The 18,959-nt window shown below is 37.6% G+C and overlaps 1 protein-coding gene across 1 annotated transcript in view; it reads right to left on the reverse strand.

Moving 5' to 3' along the window:
• The window catches only part of LOC134754994 (homeobox protein orthopedia-like), a 67,048-nt gene extending 54,757 nt beyond the window's left edge, over positions 1-12,291 (reverse strand). Inside the window, exon 1 of the mRNA XM_063691477.1 lies at positions 11,571-12,291. Within this exon, the coding sequence (XP_063547547.1) occupies positions 11,571-11,604 (34 nt within the window). The 5' untranslated portion in view covers positions 11,605-12,291. The remainder of the gene's footprint in view (positions 1-11,570) is intronic.
• Between the last annotated feature and the right edge of the window lie 6,668 nt (positions 12,292-18,959).

The following is an 18,959-nucleotide window of genomic DNA, read 5'->3' on the forward strand; positions in this document are numbered from 1 at the left end:
ACGCCATCGACAATAAGGTCCCTTTTCATAGAAAATGTCCCAAATAAGGAGGTACAGTAGCGAAACATTTTCATGGATGGAAATTAAACTATCCTGAGACATCCCGACGAATTCAAAACATGTCGCCAAAAGCGACTAAAAATAACAGTGAGTGAAACCGTACTGATCTAAATATTTTCATGGATCGTGATAGAGCATATTATATATTTTTTCTTTTCCCTGAATGTCTTTAATGAAGGAGAAGCAGAATATTGACAACAATAGGTACAGTAGCAAAATATTGCGAGAATTAGGGGCAAATAATGAAAAAGACAATAGGAGCGGTTAAAACCTGTTATTTGAAGGGTACCTACACGGAAAGAACGTGTCTAGTCACTGACAACATTTTGAGTTATCGCGGTTTGAAAGGAACGATGTGGGTAATTAACCATATTATTTTCGTGTATGGGTGTTTTTAAAGTGAGACTAAAACGAGTTATATTTATTATTGCAGCGGTAACAGAAGTTGTAACTAATAGTTCATTAAGAGCTCTACATTTTGAGATTAAAATCTCATTTTCCAAAAAAGTGAATAGACGTTCTTTCCGTGTACCGTTCATTTGTTTTGTCCTTGACACAGCCTGATAAATATTTATTTATTTACGGTATTTTCTACTTTAGATCCTGAAACCTTTCCTGAATGATCGGTACAGTATCGATAAGGTATTCAATATTTGTTCCTGATGTCGCACAGATTCCACGGGGGAGATACGATTCCGTGGGGAACGTGAGAACGTTCCCCAATCGGGAAATATTCGTTACTCGAGAATATTTCCCGTAGTGAATAAATGGTTCTCGAGAACGGCACGACTCTATCACCGAGGCCCTTAAGGGGCCCACTGATTACCAGTCCGCTGGACGATATCGGCCTGTCAGTTGTTCGGAACTGTCAAATTTTTGTTCTAACTGACAGGCTGATATCGTCCGGCGGACTGATAATCAGTGGGCCCCTTTAGACATACCAAATTCCGAAATATAAAGTAACATAGCGCTTTCGCTAACGTGCAACATTTCCGCGCATGCTCGAAAATTTTACTATTAATCGAAAAGCTATAATTAGCCTCATGCATGAAGTTTATATTTGAACGAAATATGTTTTATTCGGATGTTTGTTACCGTTATATCATGTTACAAATGCATTTCCGTTTTTAAATTACCATTTAATTACTTAAAATTATAAATAAAAAGTACAAAAATTTGCCCGCGAAAAGCTAGTGAGCGAAACGCTCGAAACGCCACGTGACGTCACGCGTTCGACAGATTAGTGTCATTAGTAGCAAACGTCAGTTGGGCCGCCCAACGTGTGACGTCATCACGCTCTGTCGAATTCGCGCCAAAAATTATGAGCGTTTCAACCGCTCAAAAATTTTCAACATTTTAAATATTTTTTAATAAAATAATGTTAAGGTTTACAAAAGTATTTTTATCATTTCCGGTGTTCCAACGATATAAATTATGAATCCAAAAATAAAAATAAATTCATGCATGGAGCTAATTGGCATCGGAATGCTCACATTACTGACATTACTCACAGTCCTCACAGAAACTTGCTTCAGTTCAGTAGCGTAGTGTAATAGTTAAAGCAAACACCGTATACTCCAGCAACTGCGCCAGCGCAGGGACTCTAGTTCTCGAGAAAACCAGGGTTACCTGACCTCTGGTGCTGTCCTAACTATAAGTAATTGGAGTGCTCACATACTGGTATTGCCGATGGTTATTTTGTGTTCGGAGATTGAAACATTGGCCGTTCGTGTGTGATAGCCATAAAACAAAAAATACCTGATCTCATGCGTTATCTTGAGTCATGGTTTTAAGTGGAAAAGTTCACCTAATATTAATTATAAATATTTAGCTCTTCTAAAAATTACTGATAGATACGCACGATATGAGAAACTACATAACTACATGAATGGAATGTAATGAATGAGGAATGCACTTTTATTTGCGTCGGTATTCTCATTTATACGCGTATTATTATTATTTGTATTTCGATATTCTGACTTAATCAATCTATTTCGAATATACAGGTAAGTAGGTACGATTTAATCAATCGCCGAATTATTTCTTTCTACCTCACTAAAATAAAAGATCTGTCACTGACATTGAATTACGAAATAATAACAACGAATAAATAATTGTAAGAATTAGGTTACAAAATTATTTGCTACTATTGCGGATTCAATTTAAATGACCACGTGGGTAGTGGAGTGCTTAATTTGGTTTTTGCAATATTCGAGCAACTAAAATATTAAACAGGAACTTTCATTGGGCATATAATAATATAATTTGGCTGTGTATTACTAGTGTAGCGCCAAAAAATATATATTAGTCCCAAATATAAGCATCATAATAATTAAAAACTGGCAGCAAATTCAAGCCACTAAAAAAAATGAATAAGGATCTTTAAATAAATTTATTTATAAATTAATAGATGCTCGTTTTCTTTTTAAATTGTGCTTCACAAATAGTCTCCAAATAATTCCGTTGCCAAATAAATAATTGTTACTTGCCTATTAAACAAAAGCTGTAACGGCATTAAATTACTATTCATATTCAAATAATTTAAGGCTCGCTTTTGTTGCCAAACTATTAATTTTAGTACCTATTTCTATTTTTTTTAGCTACCGAAATTCGATTACTTAGCTGACCGGTTAAATACGTGCCTTTTGCAACTATAGGTAATGTAGTCAAGCCTGGGCTGCCAAATCTGGCATGTTGGCAAATGTGTGTCCGAGATAAGAGGGCGAATCCAGATGGCAAAGGACGCTATGACCCGTTTAAACAACATTTAGAAGAAAACAGGAATTGGTATCAAAACCAAGATCAGATTGATACGAGCCCTGGTATTCCCGATCTTCCTGTATGGAATAGAAACGTAGACTATCCTGGCCCGAGGGAGACAAAGGAACAAAGGATCGATGTATTCGAGATGCGGCGTGGAGACGAATGTTGCGAATTTTATACATATTTCATATTTTGTATATTCATAATAATTCATATTACATGTCTTTTTATAATTACATTAAAAATTAAATAAAAAAAACAATTAAAATCAAATTAGCATTATAAATACAATAATTACATTCAAAATAAAAAAATAAAAATTTACAATTAAATTACAATTATGAGCTTAGAGCTGGTCAAAGACGCCTAGTCTTACTAAGATGGCATATAGACGAGAAATTCGGATGGGCACCGCCGTGGCGGGGTGGCCTAGGGGTTCATGGCGTTAGCCGCGATAGCTAAAGACGCCGGTTCCAATCCGGCCTTCACCACTGGAGGGCTTCGTCACTTATTTCTTTAAAGGGGCCCACTGACTATCAGTCCGCCGGACGATATCGGCCTGTCAGTTGTTCGGAACTGTCAAATTTTTGTTCTAACTGACAGGCCGATATCGTCCGGCGGACTGATAGTCAGTGGGCCCCTTAATATATGACATCTATTACAGTTTTTACAATTATCGTTATCAATATACATGTCAAATAAAAGTATACCTACAATAACATAAGGTAATTACTTATTTAATAAAATCTGCAAAACTGTAGAAAGTGTGTTCGATAAGCCACCGTTTTAGCCTGGATTTAAAACTGTTTAGTGACGGCGCTTCTGTGACGTATGGTGGCAGACGGTTGTAAACCGCCGGTCCCATTATATGTGTCAGTTTTGCGGATTTCGCCAATTTATGCCTGACGCCCACGAGTTTTTGGGCGTTTCGTAGGTTTCGCCCATGAATATCCGCTCCACTTGAGTATTCGTCAAGGTGACATCGCACGTATGTAGCCACTTGGAATATCACAAGGAAGGGCAGAGTAAGTATCCGAAGGTACTTATTTATTATTATTTATTATTTATTAAGGAGACAACACAGAAAACATACATGGGATGAACAAAGAACTCAAAATAGCATAAATGTCCTTAAATACAGATGCTTCCATAAACGTATCTCACGGAGAACATATATATGTATACTTTACCACTTAACTTACTTAACTAACATGCGGTTCGCAACATTACAAGTGTTGAGAGAGACTTAGTATTATAATATATTATGTAAGTATGTACGAGTACTTAGACTTATGTGAGGAAGAAAGAAATAAAAGTTTCACTTTAAAAAGTTACCTAGATGTTTGTGATTTGTTTTTGACTGCTGTTTTGAACTGGGCGCGGGATTTTGAGAAGAGATCAATCTCGAGAAGAGACTTATTGTAGTGGTCGCACATTCTATATATAGGTGCACGTTTTCCGGCGTTAGTCTTTGTCTTTGGAAGACTGAAGAGGTGTGTAGACCGCGTTAGTTTAGGAGAAGCACGAAAGTATATTTTAGATATGAGACTTGGACAGTCCAAGTAAGGTCTTGCGGAGGTGCTTTGACTCACCTGCACAATCGCTCGGACGGCTAATATTCTTCAGTGATCCATTATAGAAGCATTATTTCAACGCATGATGTGGAGAAACATATAATTCATACTCAAACTCATTTAATCATTGCTTTGTGTGTACAAAAAGATCTAAGATTAATTTTAGGGTGAATGTATGATGGCTAACGAGCTAGGGGCACGTATGAGATGGTGGAACGCTATGAGGAGGTCGGCTGGCAGTAGTTTGCACCGTGCAGTCCACATGGCTTATAACCGCACAAAATGGAAATAAACTACATTACATCTCGATCCAATGATGGGAACGAGAACGAAGAAGAAGGAAAATAGGGTTTAAAGTTTTTTAGGCCAGCATGCATCGGAAAATAACCAGGATCTTTGAAGGATTTTTGTGGCTAGCCCCGGAAACAAACAGATGTGATCTTCAGAGAGATTTCCAACGAGGTCAAATCCATATGCGGAGGCTAAGTTTACGTATACTAAAGATACTCGTATCACTTGCACGCAAATATAAAATTTATTATTATAATACAGTGAGTAGCAAAGTTAGACACCTAAGGAAAGAAATAGAAAATTCAAAGTATCGTAAAAGTGCTTGGGAGGATTGACCTGAGAAACTTTTGGTCGTTTGGGAGATGGCACGAGACGGCGGTGTGACTGTTAGGTATTTTTATAGGGTTTTTTTAAGAAGAGTGAAATAATTTAATATTGTTTTACGATAAAAGTAAGCAAGGGAAGGGAGCAGTGTTGACCGAACGTTAATTGCAATTAACCATTAACCAGTACAAATTGAACTGTAAACCGTAACGGACGGTTACAGTTTTCGGTTCAATTTGTACTGGTATATGTTTGCATTATCGTTTCGGCTCACACTGGAAGGGAGGACAATTAACCCAATCTTTGAGATAAATAGAAGAGTTGCAGAGGAAACGAAATGAAAACTACTTGATCTGCGAAAGTTCTGAGAAGCTTCAATATGATCATATTTGTGAATTCTGAATTGGTTTATATGTCGCACTTAAACTATCGTGAGATTTCAAAATATTTATCAGTACGGTTTTTACTCACTATTATTACACACAGACGACACGCACACGCACAGTACAGTGCACGACGTACAACCGCCGCGGACACTCGTGCCTGAGGAAGGATTCCCAAAGAATACAAAACATGTCGCCAAAAGCGACTAAAAATAATAGTGAGTAAAAACCGTACTGATAAATATTTTGTTTTATATGTATATGCAATTCGCAATAGGTAATACCTGTAAAAATTATAAAATAGCTCGAGTATAGATAGATAGATAGATATATAGAATACTGTTTATTGGCACACCTCAGTAAAAAGATACAAAAGAAAAGGACAATTGATTAAATGTAGAGGCAGACAATAGGCGATCTTATCGCTAAAGAGCGACTTCTTACAGACGAACTTTGGGTTGCGGAAACAGAGAAATTAATCAAAACAGTAGGTATTGCAAAAACGTTATGAAGCCCACACAATTACAGTGAATAAACATACACATATAAGAAATACAAAGAGACATACACGTATTATTTGTTTCACAAACACTAGTTCTGTGTAATTTGAAACATTTATATTTTTTTAAACAGATTACCAAAGATAGATATAACTCCGTAAATCGTAATAGATGGATACAGTCTAAGGAAAAAACGTGCGTCGAAAATCAAGAAAATTTGATTCTCGTTCAGAGGGCGCTACTAGTTTTGGCCTACAGTCGTATAGATGGCGTTGACGGTTTCGTTTGTTATTTAACAATTTTAACGCATATCAGTGAAAGAACATGGGTCAAAATCATAAAAATAATTAATGCAAATAAAAAAAATCATTTATCTATATTTAAATACATTCTATTGTATTTTTATAAATCTTCATTTTTAGTTTTAAAGTGTGTCGACAGATGGCAGTGAATTTACTGGGGTTACAAAATTTACTATGACAGTACCGCTCTAGTATAAGTTACTCTATGAGATTACTAAACTTATATGAACAAGTTTGGGAACAAATCAAATTGTTCATAGATGGCAGCACCAGTCTCTCTCGCTACAACGTAAATCCGTAAGGAGTTCGTTTAGGAGGTGCAAGCGCGCACTGCTTGCCCTTAGAGCTGGTCAAAGACGCCTAGTCTTACTAAGATGGCATATAGTCAAGAAGTTCGGACGGGCACCGCCGTGGCGGGGTGGCCTAGGGGTTCATGGCGTTAGCCGCGATGGCTAAAGACGCCGGTTCGAATCCGGCCTTCACCACTAGAGGGCTTCGTAATTTTTTCTTTAATATATGACATCTATTACAGATTGCTTATATATTTAATTATTTAGTATAAGTACCTTACAGGCCAATTCCAACATACACTGATATCAGAGTGTAACCAAATGAGATCATTCATATAATAATATCATTCTAATGTCAGTGCACTTTCGAATTGACCTCTTAGTCTATCCGTACATTGTATAGGGTATCTTACATTCACGTAAATCTAGGCCGGGGTCAATAGACCCACTTTAGAAATCTACCTAATTACCTATATCCAGTCTACCGGCAGCGACATTCTAAGGTTAATGCACTAATTTTAGATAATTTTATCGATTTTTAGGGTTCCGTACCTCAAAAGGAAAAAAACGGAACCCTTATAGGATCACTCGTGCGTCTGTCGTCCGTCTGTCACAGCCTATTTTCTCCGAAACTACTGGACCAATTAAGGTGAAATTTGGTACAAATATGTAAGTTTGTGACCCAAAGATGGACATGTAACGTAAATAAATTAATTTTAAACAGGGGGGCACTTTCGGGGGGTAAATGAGAAAATTAAAAAATAAAGTTTATCAAACTATATCGTGTTATATATTAAATGAAAGAGCTCATTGTAAGAATCTCAAATATATATTATTTTATAATTTTAAGATAACCAGTTTAGAAGTTATTCAAGAAAATAGGCAAAAAATGACCATTCCCCCTTTATCTCCGAAACTACTGGGTCAAAATTTTTGAAAAAAATACACAAAATAGATCTTTACCTAGATCACCGGAAAACCTATTAGAAATGTGCAGTCAAGCGTGAGTCGGACTTAATTACTTAGTTTTTGATCCTACTCCTACGGGTTTTTTAAAGACATTCACATAAAAAGTACGTTGTTTAAATTGTGTAATACATATACGGAACCCTTGGAACGCGAGTCCGACTCGCACTTGGCCGGTTTTTTTATTATATTACAATTAGCTCCATGCATGATTTTATTTTTATTTTTGGATTCATAATTTATATCGTTGGAACACCGGAAATGATAAAAATACTTTTGTAAACCTTAACATTATTTTATTAAAAAAATATTTAAAATGTTGAACATTTTTGAGCGGTTGAAACGCTCATAATTTTTGGCGCGAATTCGACAGAGCGTGATGACGTCACACGTTGGGCGGCCCAACTGACGTTTGCTACTAATGACACTAATCTGTCGAACGCGTGACGTCACGTGGCGTTTCGAGCGTTTCGCTCACTAGCTTTTCGCGGGCAAATTTTTGTACTTTTTATTTATAATTTTAAGTGATTAAATGGTAATTTAAAAACGGAAATGCATTTGTAACATGATATAACGGTAACAAACATCCGAATAAAACATATTTCGTTCAAATATAAACTTCATGCATTAGGCTAATTATTGACCCTGCCAAAGAATCAATCGTAATAACAAGACATTGCGATCAATCAATCAATTAATTTTATTTCGCAATCATAGGTAGGCAATCAAATTATTAGTAACAGTTATTTGTTATAAATCTGCAAACTCGCAAAAACCAAGATTTACGCAATTATTAATATTATTATATTTTTTTATCATACTTCGGTAAAACTTTGACGCCACGGCAATTTAATTGTAAATAAGTCAAAACATTAAGTACTTGAATTTAATCAGGGTAATAGACCGGAGACAGAAAACTTTTTATTTATTCTAACAAAAGTATACATAATTACAATTATATGGTTTCACCTGTTGGCGAAATACTGATAATATATTTTAGTTTTATTTAGTTTTAGTTTTTAGTTTTAATTTAGCTTTAGTTTTAAGATAAGTTCGTTTTTAACAAATGTATTGTTATTCCTTTAATAAATCAATGTTAGAGACTAAAATTTTTTTTTAATATTTATCTATATATAAAAATACTTAGTCAGTTTAGTTGTAGATACCTTTACCAGTAGGCCCACTGACTATCAGTGCGCCGGACGACATCGGCCTGTCTGTTAGAATAAAAATTTGACAGTTCCGAACAACTGACCGCCGATATCGTCCGGCGGACTGATTAGTCAGTGGGCCCCTTTATTCTGAAAAATAAGCTTTTTAGGGTTCCGTACCCAAAGGGTAAAAACGGGACCCTATTACTAAGACTCCGCTGTCCGTCTGTCCATCTGTCTGTCTGTCACCAGGGGTCGTAGCACGGTACGCTTATCACCATGCCTGTCACGTTCTAACAAGTATGTGAGTGCGAAAGTGACGGACTTAGTGATAGGGGAACCATGCTGCGCGGGCAGGCTGTATCTCATGAACCGTGATAGCTAGACAGATGATATTTTCACAGATGATGTATTTCTGTTGCCGCTATAACAACAAATACCTACTAAAAAGTACGGAAGCCTCGGTGCGCAAGTCCGACTCGCACTTGGCCGGTTTTTTTAATGTGTGATTAAGCACAGTTTAGGCTAGGTACAGGGTAGATCCCCCCGCGGGTTGCTCACCTTGTCGTGGTGGAGGGGCTTAGTAACCGTGGCTTGGTAATCCACGGTGAAGCGAAGAGGCAACCAGGGCCGGCCTGTTTGAGGCGCGGGCTGGCCCGAGGAGGACGCTCCAAGTGGGCTGGTTAAGCCCGCTTGTGATGCGCCGAAGGTGGACCGTCGAGGAAGAGGAGTGTCGGTATTGCGGTAAGCCGTTCTCCCTATCCTCGGCGGCCGAGGTGGGATCGCAGGGGAAGAGGAGTGATGGTATTTCGATGCGCCACTCTCCCTATCCCCTGCGAACTTGGCGGGGCCGTTCCGCTGTAGCGGCGTTTGGTGGGGCTGCAGAGGAAGAGGAGTGTCGGTGTTACGATGTGCCGTTCTCCCTGTCCTCTGCAGCCGAGTTGTGGTTTTGCGGCAGAACCATAAACCTGATCTGTCGCCGGGCGCCGGGGATATTCCTGGCGCCCGTGGCTTCCTTGTGGCGGGCTCAGGGGGGTCCGCTACAATACAGAATGGAAGCCGAGGAGGAAGGCGCGTCTTATCATCTGGCGCGCCTAGCGTGAAGGGCCTTCGGGCATTCGCGAAGGAGCCGCGCTTGTGGGCGGCTGCCGCCGGTGGGGTCGCCGATGACAAGCGCAAGCGTTCCTGTAACCCCACCAATAGGGCGGCGAGGCGGCATATGGGGGTTTTTTTAGTTTTTTAGTGGGTACACCGTGGGCCTCATTAGCCTAGACGGGAGTCCCACATAACCACTCGGGTCACCCCCCGCACCCGGGTGGTATGCGTAATGCATTTTTCCCTCCTAACAAAAAAAAGGTACAGGGTAGATAAAAGTTACATACATTAGATCTGTCACCAGTGTCACCATTTGGTGAAATGGAACTGCCGATGGAGATCATAAAATGTTGGCATGTTAGATTAGACTGTTTTGTGAAGTTATTCTTTTTTAGGGTTCTGTACCCAAAGGGTAAAAACGGGACCCTATTACTAAGACTCCGCTGTCTGTCTGTCTGTCCGTCTGTCCGTCTGTCACCAGGCTGTATCTCATGAACTATAGCTATACAGTTGAAATTTTCACAGGTGACAGGTGAAATTTTCTGTTGCCGCTATAACACCAAATACTAAAAAGTACAGAACCCTCGGTGCGCGAGTCCGACTCGCACTTGACGGTTTTTTTGTTAAAGTTATTACTAAGAGATTATTGTTGTCATCAATAAAACCAGTTTAGGCAAAGGTGTTAAAAGGATATGCCACATTGAATGCTTTTACAAACTTATGGTTTAAATTATAGTTTTTATTGATCTCTCGGAGGCAGAGTTTCATAATCGCTGTCATTTAAGTATGGTTGATTTAGTTAAATGTTTGTAAGTAACCAATAAGTTAAAACTATAGGGTACTATTACTTTGCCTAAATTAAAATTATTGAAAATTGATTTTTAAACAGTTAAAAATCTCAAGGCCTTTTTACTCAAAATACAATATTAATTAACGCTCTCGAGTTCATAAAACGATCGGGTGTTTAATTTAAAATGAACGTGCTTTCGGCAACCCTGGACTTGCAAGCGTCCATAGGCTAGCGCAGGGATCGGTACATTTTTGAGACTAGTCGGTCGCAATAGGAACCGCAAAATTTTATGTTGATTTAATGGGTTTAATTTTACTTGTACATTTTAGTGGTTTAATGGTACTTGTATTTTTTTCGACTTGAACCCGCAATAGTAAGTAATGTTAATTAATTGTTTCTATGTACCTATTTAAGATTTCTTCTTAAAAGAAAATTGTTGGAAAAATGTAGACCGGTGATTTACAGACCGCATGTACAAGTGTACATTTTAGTGGTTTAATGGTACTTGTATATTTTAGTGGTTTAATGGTACTTGTATATTTTAGTGATTTAATGGTCTCTACTCGTATTAGTGGTTAAATGGTACTTGTATTTTTTTCGACTTGAACCCGCAATAGTAGGTAATGTTAATTGTTTCTATGTACCTATTTAAGATTTCTTCTTAAAAGAAAATTGTTAGAAAAATGTAGACCGGTGATTTACAGACCGCATGTACAAGTGTACATTTTAGTGGTTTAATGGTACTTGTATATTTTAGTGGTTAAATGGTACTTGTAATTTTTTTCGACTTGAACCCGCAATAGTAGGTAATATTAATTGTTTCTATGTACCTATTTAAGATTTCTTCTTAAAAGAAAATTGTTGGAAAAATGTAGACCGGTGATTTACACACCGCAATCATTTTTGGGCTCAATTTATATTCATTAAATTGGAAAGATCTTAGAACAGGCCGGTTATTTGGGTGACGTCATACATGCATGTTGCCTTATTGCAGTTATTTCCAAATATACCTAGGTTAGGGTAACTGCTCCGAGAGCGGACTATATCCTGGTTTGTCACCCGGATTTTTTTTTAAACTCACCTCCGAGAGCTGTGGCCGTGAGGTTGTTGAGCATGGCCTCAAACGGCCACCCCTGCTGGCCGCCCCCTATGTCGCCATCGTGCGTCCCCCGCCGCCGACCATCCCCCACCAGCCCCACCACTATGCCACCACACACCAACAGTCACCACTCTCCCCAAATCCGGAAACCAAGTTTAACTCACGACACTTTTTTTTTAAATTTCGGAATTAAAAAAAAAACGACTAAAACGACAAAATTCCCGCGAAAACCCGCCGTAATACAAAATAATTAGCGCTGTATTACACCCAATTAGTTTTAATTACAACTCCGTTCAACTTATTTACACACTTAATTTTTGTTATAAAATTAATATAACCCGTTTAGTATCAATTTGTATGAATTTGCTGTTTGATTGGTTCGCCCTTAAAATGATCGCTTAATGTGGAACCCGACGCCCGACTGCTACAAAAACATCTAGTGTCCATATCGTCCGCGCAGACGGTCCCACCCAACATATACATGCCTCTTTCTAACCTTCTAATCTTTATATATCGCTATCTCGCGCCTCGCATGCGTGCATCAGTAATGGATGCTTACATTTTGTTTACGTTCGATTCGAACAAACGAATAATCTATTATTTCATTCGTGCACGTATTATTGATACTAGCCTCGCGTTCATACAATATTCATGCACCGACAATCGTATACCGCTCTCCTTTTAACCCGCATACTGTTAACATTATTGTAATATCGCTGTCTTTGTCTGTCGCTGGTATTTGGATATCGAACGTAAAGCGACCGTTGGACTTTCGACCAATGGGAGCGTTTCAAAATCACTTTGGTTCGCAGCGGGCTGGCGCATGGAGATATTGAAATATTATCGCTATAGCGGGGCGTTTCGTTTTATTGTAATGGAAAAAACAAATAGTAGCTATGGCTGTGTCGGGCGAATAAATAAGAGCACTCGAGAGCGAATATTTCAGGTGGCGAGTGCGAATTCTTGTAAGCGGCTTTAATTTTCGGACGGCGCTGAATAAGGAATGTGAACGGACCTTTTATTGCTTTATTCCGGTTCCTTTTCTAGTGATTCGAGATATTTTGAGATGAAACGGCAGTGTTTTGTTTGAAAATATACTTATTTCTCTTCTTGGTATTTAACTAATAACTAATATGGCTCAGCGACCCAAAGAGGGTCTTGGCCTCCGAAACGAGAGAACTCCACTTTTCCCGATCCCACGTCGTTTCCTGCCAATTATCGACTATTTAAAAAAAAACTTGATCTTTGTATTCTGGAATTGAAAAATCGGTCATAGTTTAAAAAAAAATTAGCTAATAGTCTTGCTGAAATTAATAAAAAACTGTTTCCAATTATTTTATTAAGGGTTCCAACCTTTGTTACTTTACCCCGGATTGCCTGATGTTATTACTTTTACTGTTTGAAGAGGTTAAGTCGGAAAAATTCACAAATATTTTTTTAACTTAAAAGTTACCTACCTACTTCAGGTTGGAAATGAAATGTAATTATAATTTTGTAAAAGAGTCTTAATTCAATCCTTTGTTAATTACAATACGTATTTATTGACACAATACAATACGTATTTGTTGATACAATACAATACGTATTTGTTGATACAATACGTATTTTTTGACACAATAAAATACGTATTTGTTGATACAATACAATACGTATTTGTGTCGAAGTCTAGTCAAAGGTCCTTTGTCGCTTACTATATGGACGAGATTTGCTTGTAGCTTTATACAAATAACCTGTCAAAGCGACAAAGTGGGACTTTTTGCTTGGAAACGACACATTTGTAGAAGTGAAGTGAGGAAGTGACAGTAGATTTTGATGGCGATTTTGAAGTTCGAGATTTTATCAACATAATCGAAAATTATATCTTAAAAACAGCTTAGCTACTTATCGCCAATGAAAAAATATTTATCAGGTATAAATAAATAAATAAAATAAGCGCTGGTGGCCTAGCGCTGCGGTAAGAGCGTGCGACTTTCAATCCGGAGGTCGCGGGTTCAAACCCCGGCTCGTACCAATGAGTTTTTCGGAGCTTATGTACGAAATATCATTTGATATTTACCAGTCGCTTTTCGGTGAAGGAAAACATCGTGAGGAAACCGGACTAATCCCAACAAGGCTAAGTCCCCCTCTGGGTTGGAAGGTCAGATGGCAGTCGCGTTTGTAAAAACTAGTGCCTACGTCTATTCTTAGGATTAGTTGACAAGCGGACCCCAGGCTCCCAGGAGCCATGGCAAAATGCCGGGATAACGCGAGGAAGAAGAAATAAATAAATAATATTATAGGACACTCTTACACAAATTGACTAAGCCCCACAGTAAACTCAAGAAGGCTTGTGTTGTATGTGAGGTATGAAAGTAATTGTTGGAAATAGTACATTATGATACAAGTGTGCTAAGTTGGTCACTACACACGAGGCGATATAATGCGCGCGAGCTGTAAGCGAGCGCGCAATAAGAAAGCCGATGTGTGTAATGACCAATGCACACGCGTTTCATACGACGTTTTTCAACACTCTTGCGAGAAAAAAAAAGAAACTTTCATATTAATAAAATTTGAATAGTTAAAACAGTTAGTATTGTGTGTTTCATCTGTCATACTCGTACTGCCGGCCGGCCCTCGCTCTGCGCAAGCGGTCGGTCGCGCCGGTGCCCGCCAGTCCGACCAATTAAAGAAGGCTCCCTTTCCATGCATATTATTAGCAATCAGTTAGCTTCTTAACTCAGTCGGATAATATAATGCAAAAGCACGAGTGGAATAATACACTGAAAGAGCACGCGTGTTTAATATCTAGGATTATGAGCCAAAAATCGGTGGAATAAAACTTCTTAACTCAGTCGGATAATATAATGCAAAAGCACGAGTGGAATAATACACTGAAAGAGCACGCGTGTTTAATATCTAGGATTATGAGCCAAAAATCGGTGGAATAAAAACGTCGTTTTGAGCAAGTGTGTTGAAAATTATTTTATTTATGTTTGGTGATTCAATATTGATAAAACATTTTTATCTACGTTATTGTAATGATAAATATGATACGGGTAGAATTATTTGATCATTGATTTTAGGTACTTTCACATAGGTACCTTTTTAGGCGAGGTCTAGGTGACTATTTGGTGACAAATCTACCATTTTAGGGAATAAACTTATTAGTTACGTAAATTAACGAACATTTATTTGGTGATACTCATAGCAAAGTAAATTCAGATATTATATACCTACGTAAATTAAAATAATTATGAATAAATTTAAACTTAATTCTATTCAATATTTTTATTCCAAGAAAAAAAATACCTACTGAATACCTACTGAATTATGCTTTCTACCGTTTTGAAGCAAAAACGGTTGAAAGCATGATTCATTTTTGTCCTCATTTTTGTCTTGCGTTATTTGATAGGTACCCAATACAAAAGTTCTCCCAAAAAATAGAAAACGCAATGAAAATCTTCATAAACTTTGACAAAAAACTGGAAGGAGTAGTACGATTAAAAACTTACCTTTAAATTATCTTTCAACAAACACGCATATTATTATGTATTTTTATATATACCTAGCTGTTTACTTCCTAATTATTTATCATCAAAATAGACAATACTTGAGATTATATATAGGTATCAAATCAAGGTATAGGGGAAACTGGGACAATATGGGATAGTTACTTGAGACAATATTATAATCATCACATAAAAAAAACCGGCCAAGTGCGAGTCGGACTCGCGCACCGAGGGTTCCGTACTTTTTAGTATTTGTTGTTATAGCGCCAACAGAAATACATCATCTGTGAAAATTTTAACTGCCTAGCTATCACGGTTCATGAGATACAGCCTGGTGACAGACAGACGGACAGACGGACAGCGGAGTCTTAGTAATATGGTTCCGTTTTTACCCTTTGGGTACGGAACCCTAAAAAAGATGTTATCAGGACCCGTGCAATCCGTACAAGTCATGCCGTTTGCCGTTGACGGAACAATCGGGAGGAGTTGAGTGACATTCAAGTTATTCATATTCTCTTTTTGTGAATAAGGTGAATAAATCTTATTATTCACAACGACGAGACTTAATCGCGCACAAATGTGTGTTGGTAAATATTGTTAACTAGCGGTGCCCAGGCTTCGCACGGATAGTTCAACTAATGTACACAAATTGTTTACAAATTATACATATAAACCTTCCTCTTGAATCACTCTATCTATTAAAAAAACCGCATCAAAATCCGTTGCGTAGTTTTAAAGATCTAAGCATACATAGGGACAGACATACAGACAGCGGAAAGCGACTTTGTTTTATACTATGTAGTGATTGGCGTACAATACGTCGATATTGTTTTCCGTGAATAATTTTATTAGAATATTCAGTATTTTTGTTAATGAATAATGACCCTCAATAAATGCAGCATTCCTCTTTTTACGGTAAGGTGACTAAAACTCGTATTCAAAGATTTAACTATTTATTTATTTATTAAATACGCTACGTAGTTACCGTCATGCCCCGAACGTCGTTTTGCCCCACCCTACCCTACGCTTCAGCTCTCAGCCCCCTCGAGTGGTGGGTGGGGGGTGGGGGGTGGCGGAGCCAGGAATGTCGTTTAATATCTGCCTTAATAGGACATAGTTGCAATTTAATTTGTATTGTCGAGGCCGGAGGCCGGCAACAGGATGGATTCTCGAAATAGAGATGTTGCCTAGGATTATACGCACATAGATTCAGATTCTATAAATTGATTTTTCAATAGCAATAGTCAAATTTAATTTTCGTTAATGCAAAGCAAAATATGCATGTGTAATGAGATCGTCAAAAACAGAAAGAAATAATAGATAAAAATCTTGTAAAGTTAGTCTTTTCTAAAAATTAAGGGATGGAACCTTATTTTTGGTTGTGACTTATATAAGTACAGATGTGGGTACCTAATAATAAATATTTGGGTACAGAAAATTAACCACTTAAAACCATCTTACATAAACTGGAATCAAAGATTTCAATCGTAATGTATTTTGCAAGCCGCCATTTAGAAAAAAAATGCAAAAATCGTTTTTATCCTCGTGAGCCGTGTTTCCTACATACATATAATACATACATATAATCACGCCTATTTCCCGGAGGGGTAGGCAGAGACCACGGATTCTGCCGGATTCGGATCTCTGCCGTGTTTCCTATTGTCCCCAATTATGATTTTAGCGCTCGGATTATACATAAATAAATTAAAAACACAAGAAATCCCACCAAAAACATTTTCATGTAAAATGTTGCCAAGACGAAAACATCAGGCCAATTCGAACAATGAGATATGTCATTTACTAGTTCTACAAACGATATGGATTAGATGTCAGTGTCAAAAATGACGTTTTGACACTGACATATCTAATTCATATAGAATAGAATAGAATAGAAATAATTTATTCGTTAGCACACACAAATAGAAAATTATACAAAACAGAGAAACATAAAAAAGAAAAAGTGCCACGAAATGGTCTCACCTCAGCATGACATCATTTCTAGAAGTAGTAAATGACGTATATTAATGTTCGAATTGGACTGCATAACGCTCGCATTGTGCACTGTCAAAAAATTATCATATATATACACATTTGTTAAAATATGTGCCTCCTCCTTTTTACCCTTACGGGGTGATTTCACAAAATTCTAACCCCCCCCCCCTAACCCCCTTAGGGGCTAAATATTTCAAGTTTTTGTTGTTTGTGTACTAAAAGACTATAGACTATCTTACATACCAAATTTCAGCTTCCTAGGACTTCAAGAAGTACCCTAAAAGTATTGATAATAATCAGTGAGTGAGTGAGTTAGTGAGTGAGTGTGTGAGACAGTAAGGAAATCGGGGTTTTTTAAATATAAATAAAATCTAGTATAAGAGCTATGCAATAGAAATTTTTGACGCTTAAATTTTTGAGAATTTTGTTTATCCAAACCCAAGTTATGAGCGTTCAAAAAAACGACGAAGCGCTCCGAGAAAAGGTAGCCCTTGCGCTTCGCTTTGTTCATCTTGGCGGAGGCACTGCCGTGGCCCCAAATATAGTTCAAAACCCCGCTTGTCGCATATTGTATCGTAGCGCTACGCTACGCGTAGCCGGGCTACGGCGTAGCTCTCCACATTCCGCCCGCCGTCCCCGCGCCTCACTCCCCGCACCTCCCGTGACTCAAAGGGAAGAATTTTTGCTTTAAATTGGTATGTCTGTATTGCCAAGGTACAGGGGGATACAGTCAGCAACTGTAGTTACCTTTAACCTGAAATAGAAGCGGTATTTAGGCGTTTTCTAAAGTAAATATTGAAATTCTTTTAAATCTAGACATTCTTTGGCTCATTCTACTCAGAATCTACAGCATTCTCCGTCCTGCCATTATAAAAAGATATCCCAAAATTCCCTTTCCATTACGTCACGTTTGTGTGACAAAAATTTTCACTTGTATGTGCGTGACGTAATGGAATGTACTATTTTCATACAAATTTTTGGGACATTTTTTTTATCATAAGGATTGAATATGCTAGAGTGAGTTGAAAGAACTCAAGAAATATGTCATGGGTTTGATATTGATATGACACACCGGTCAATTCGAACAACGTGATAATTACTAGATACGAGAACAATACGAGATCTAATAGATACGTTATAGTTTAGTTCTCAACTAGTTATCTTTTGCAGTTCGATTCGAAACCAATTGTCATTTCACGCTACAATTATTGTGACGTTTTGGGATATCCATTAAATATCCATTGGATGTCTAAGTAATATCTTAAGCAAATCTTAAAGAGATCATTCAAGAGGACATTCGGAATCGCGGAAATGTCAAATTTGACATGACTTTCTTAAATATCTCGTTATCGTATCTGTTTCATATCTAGTGAATATCTAGTTGATATCTAGATTGTTCGAATTGGCCCAACAGTCAAGCGAAACGCAATGTGAGACGCGTCATTGGCGTATCATAACAACATCGAAACTTTGACAAATTATTGATTAATAATTAGTTTTTGGCAAAAAAATAATTTTTGGTATATAAGTTTTTATCGCTGACTGTACTTTTCTTTCCACAGACAACTAATACTCATCGAGACAATTCTAAAAACCCCAAACATAATTAGGTTGCGTTGTTTTATCACAGAGTTCCTATGATCACCTCCTGTCTCCATCATCAGATCAGCTCGATGGTACCATAATATTGCATTGTCACTCAACCTACATACGTATGCAAATTTTCATCTTCATCGGAAACCGGGAAGTGGGTCAAATTTAACTTGCAAGATTTGACCGTTACAAACATGTTACATACATATTACATATACTTACATAGGTACATTGCAAGTTAAATAAAAGCTTGTAAAAAGTAAGTTCGTTAACAAAAGCTGAAAACACTAGTTCGACT

This window comes from Cydia strobilella, chromosome 2 (genome assembly GCF_947568885.1).
Source record: "Cydia strobilella chromosome 2, ilCydStro3.1, whole genome shotgun sequence".
Lineage (NCBI taxonomy): Eukaryota > Metazoa > Arthropoda > Insecta > Lepidoptera > Tortricidae > Cydia > Cydia strobilella.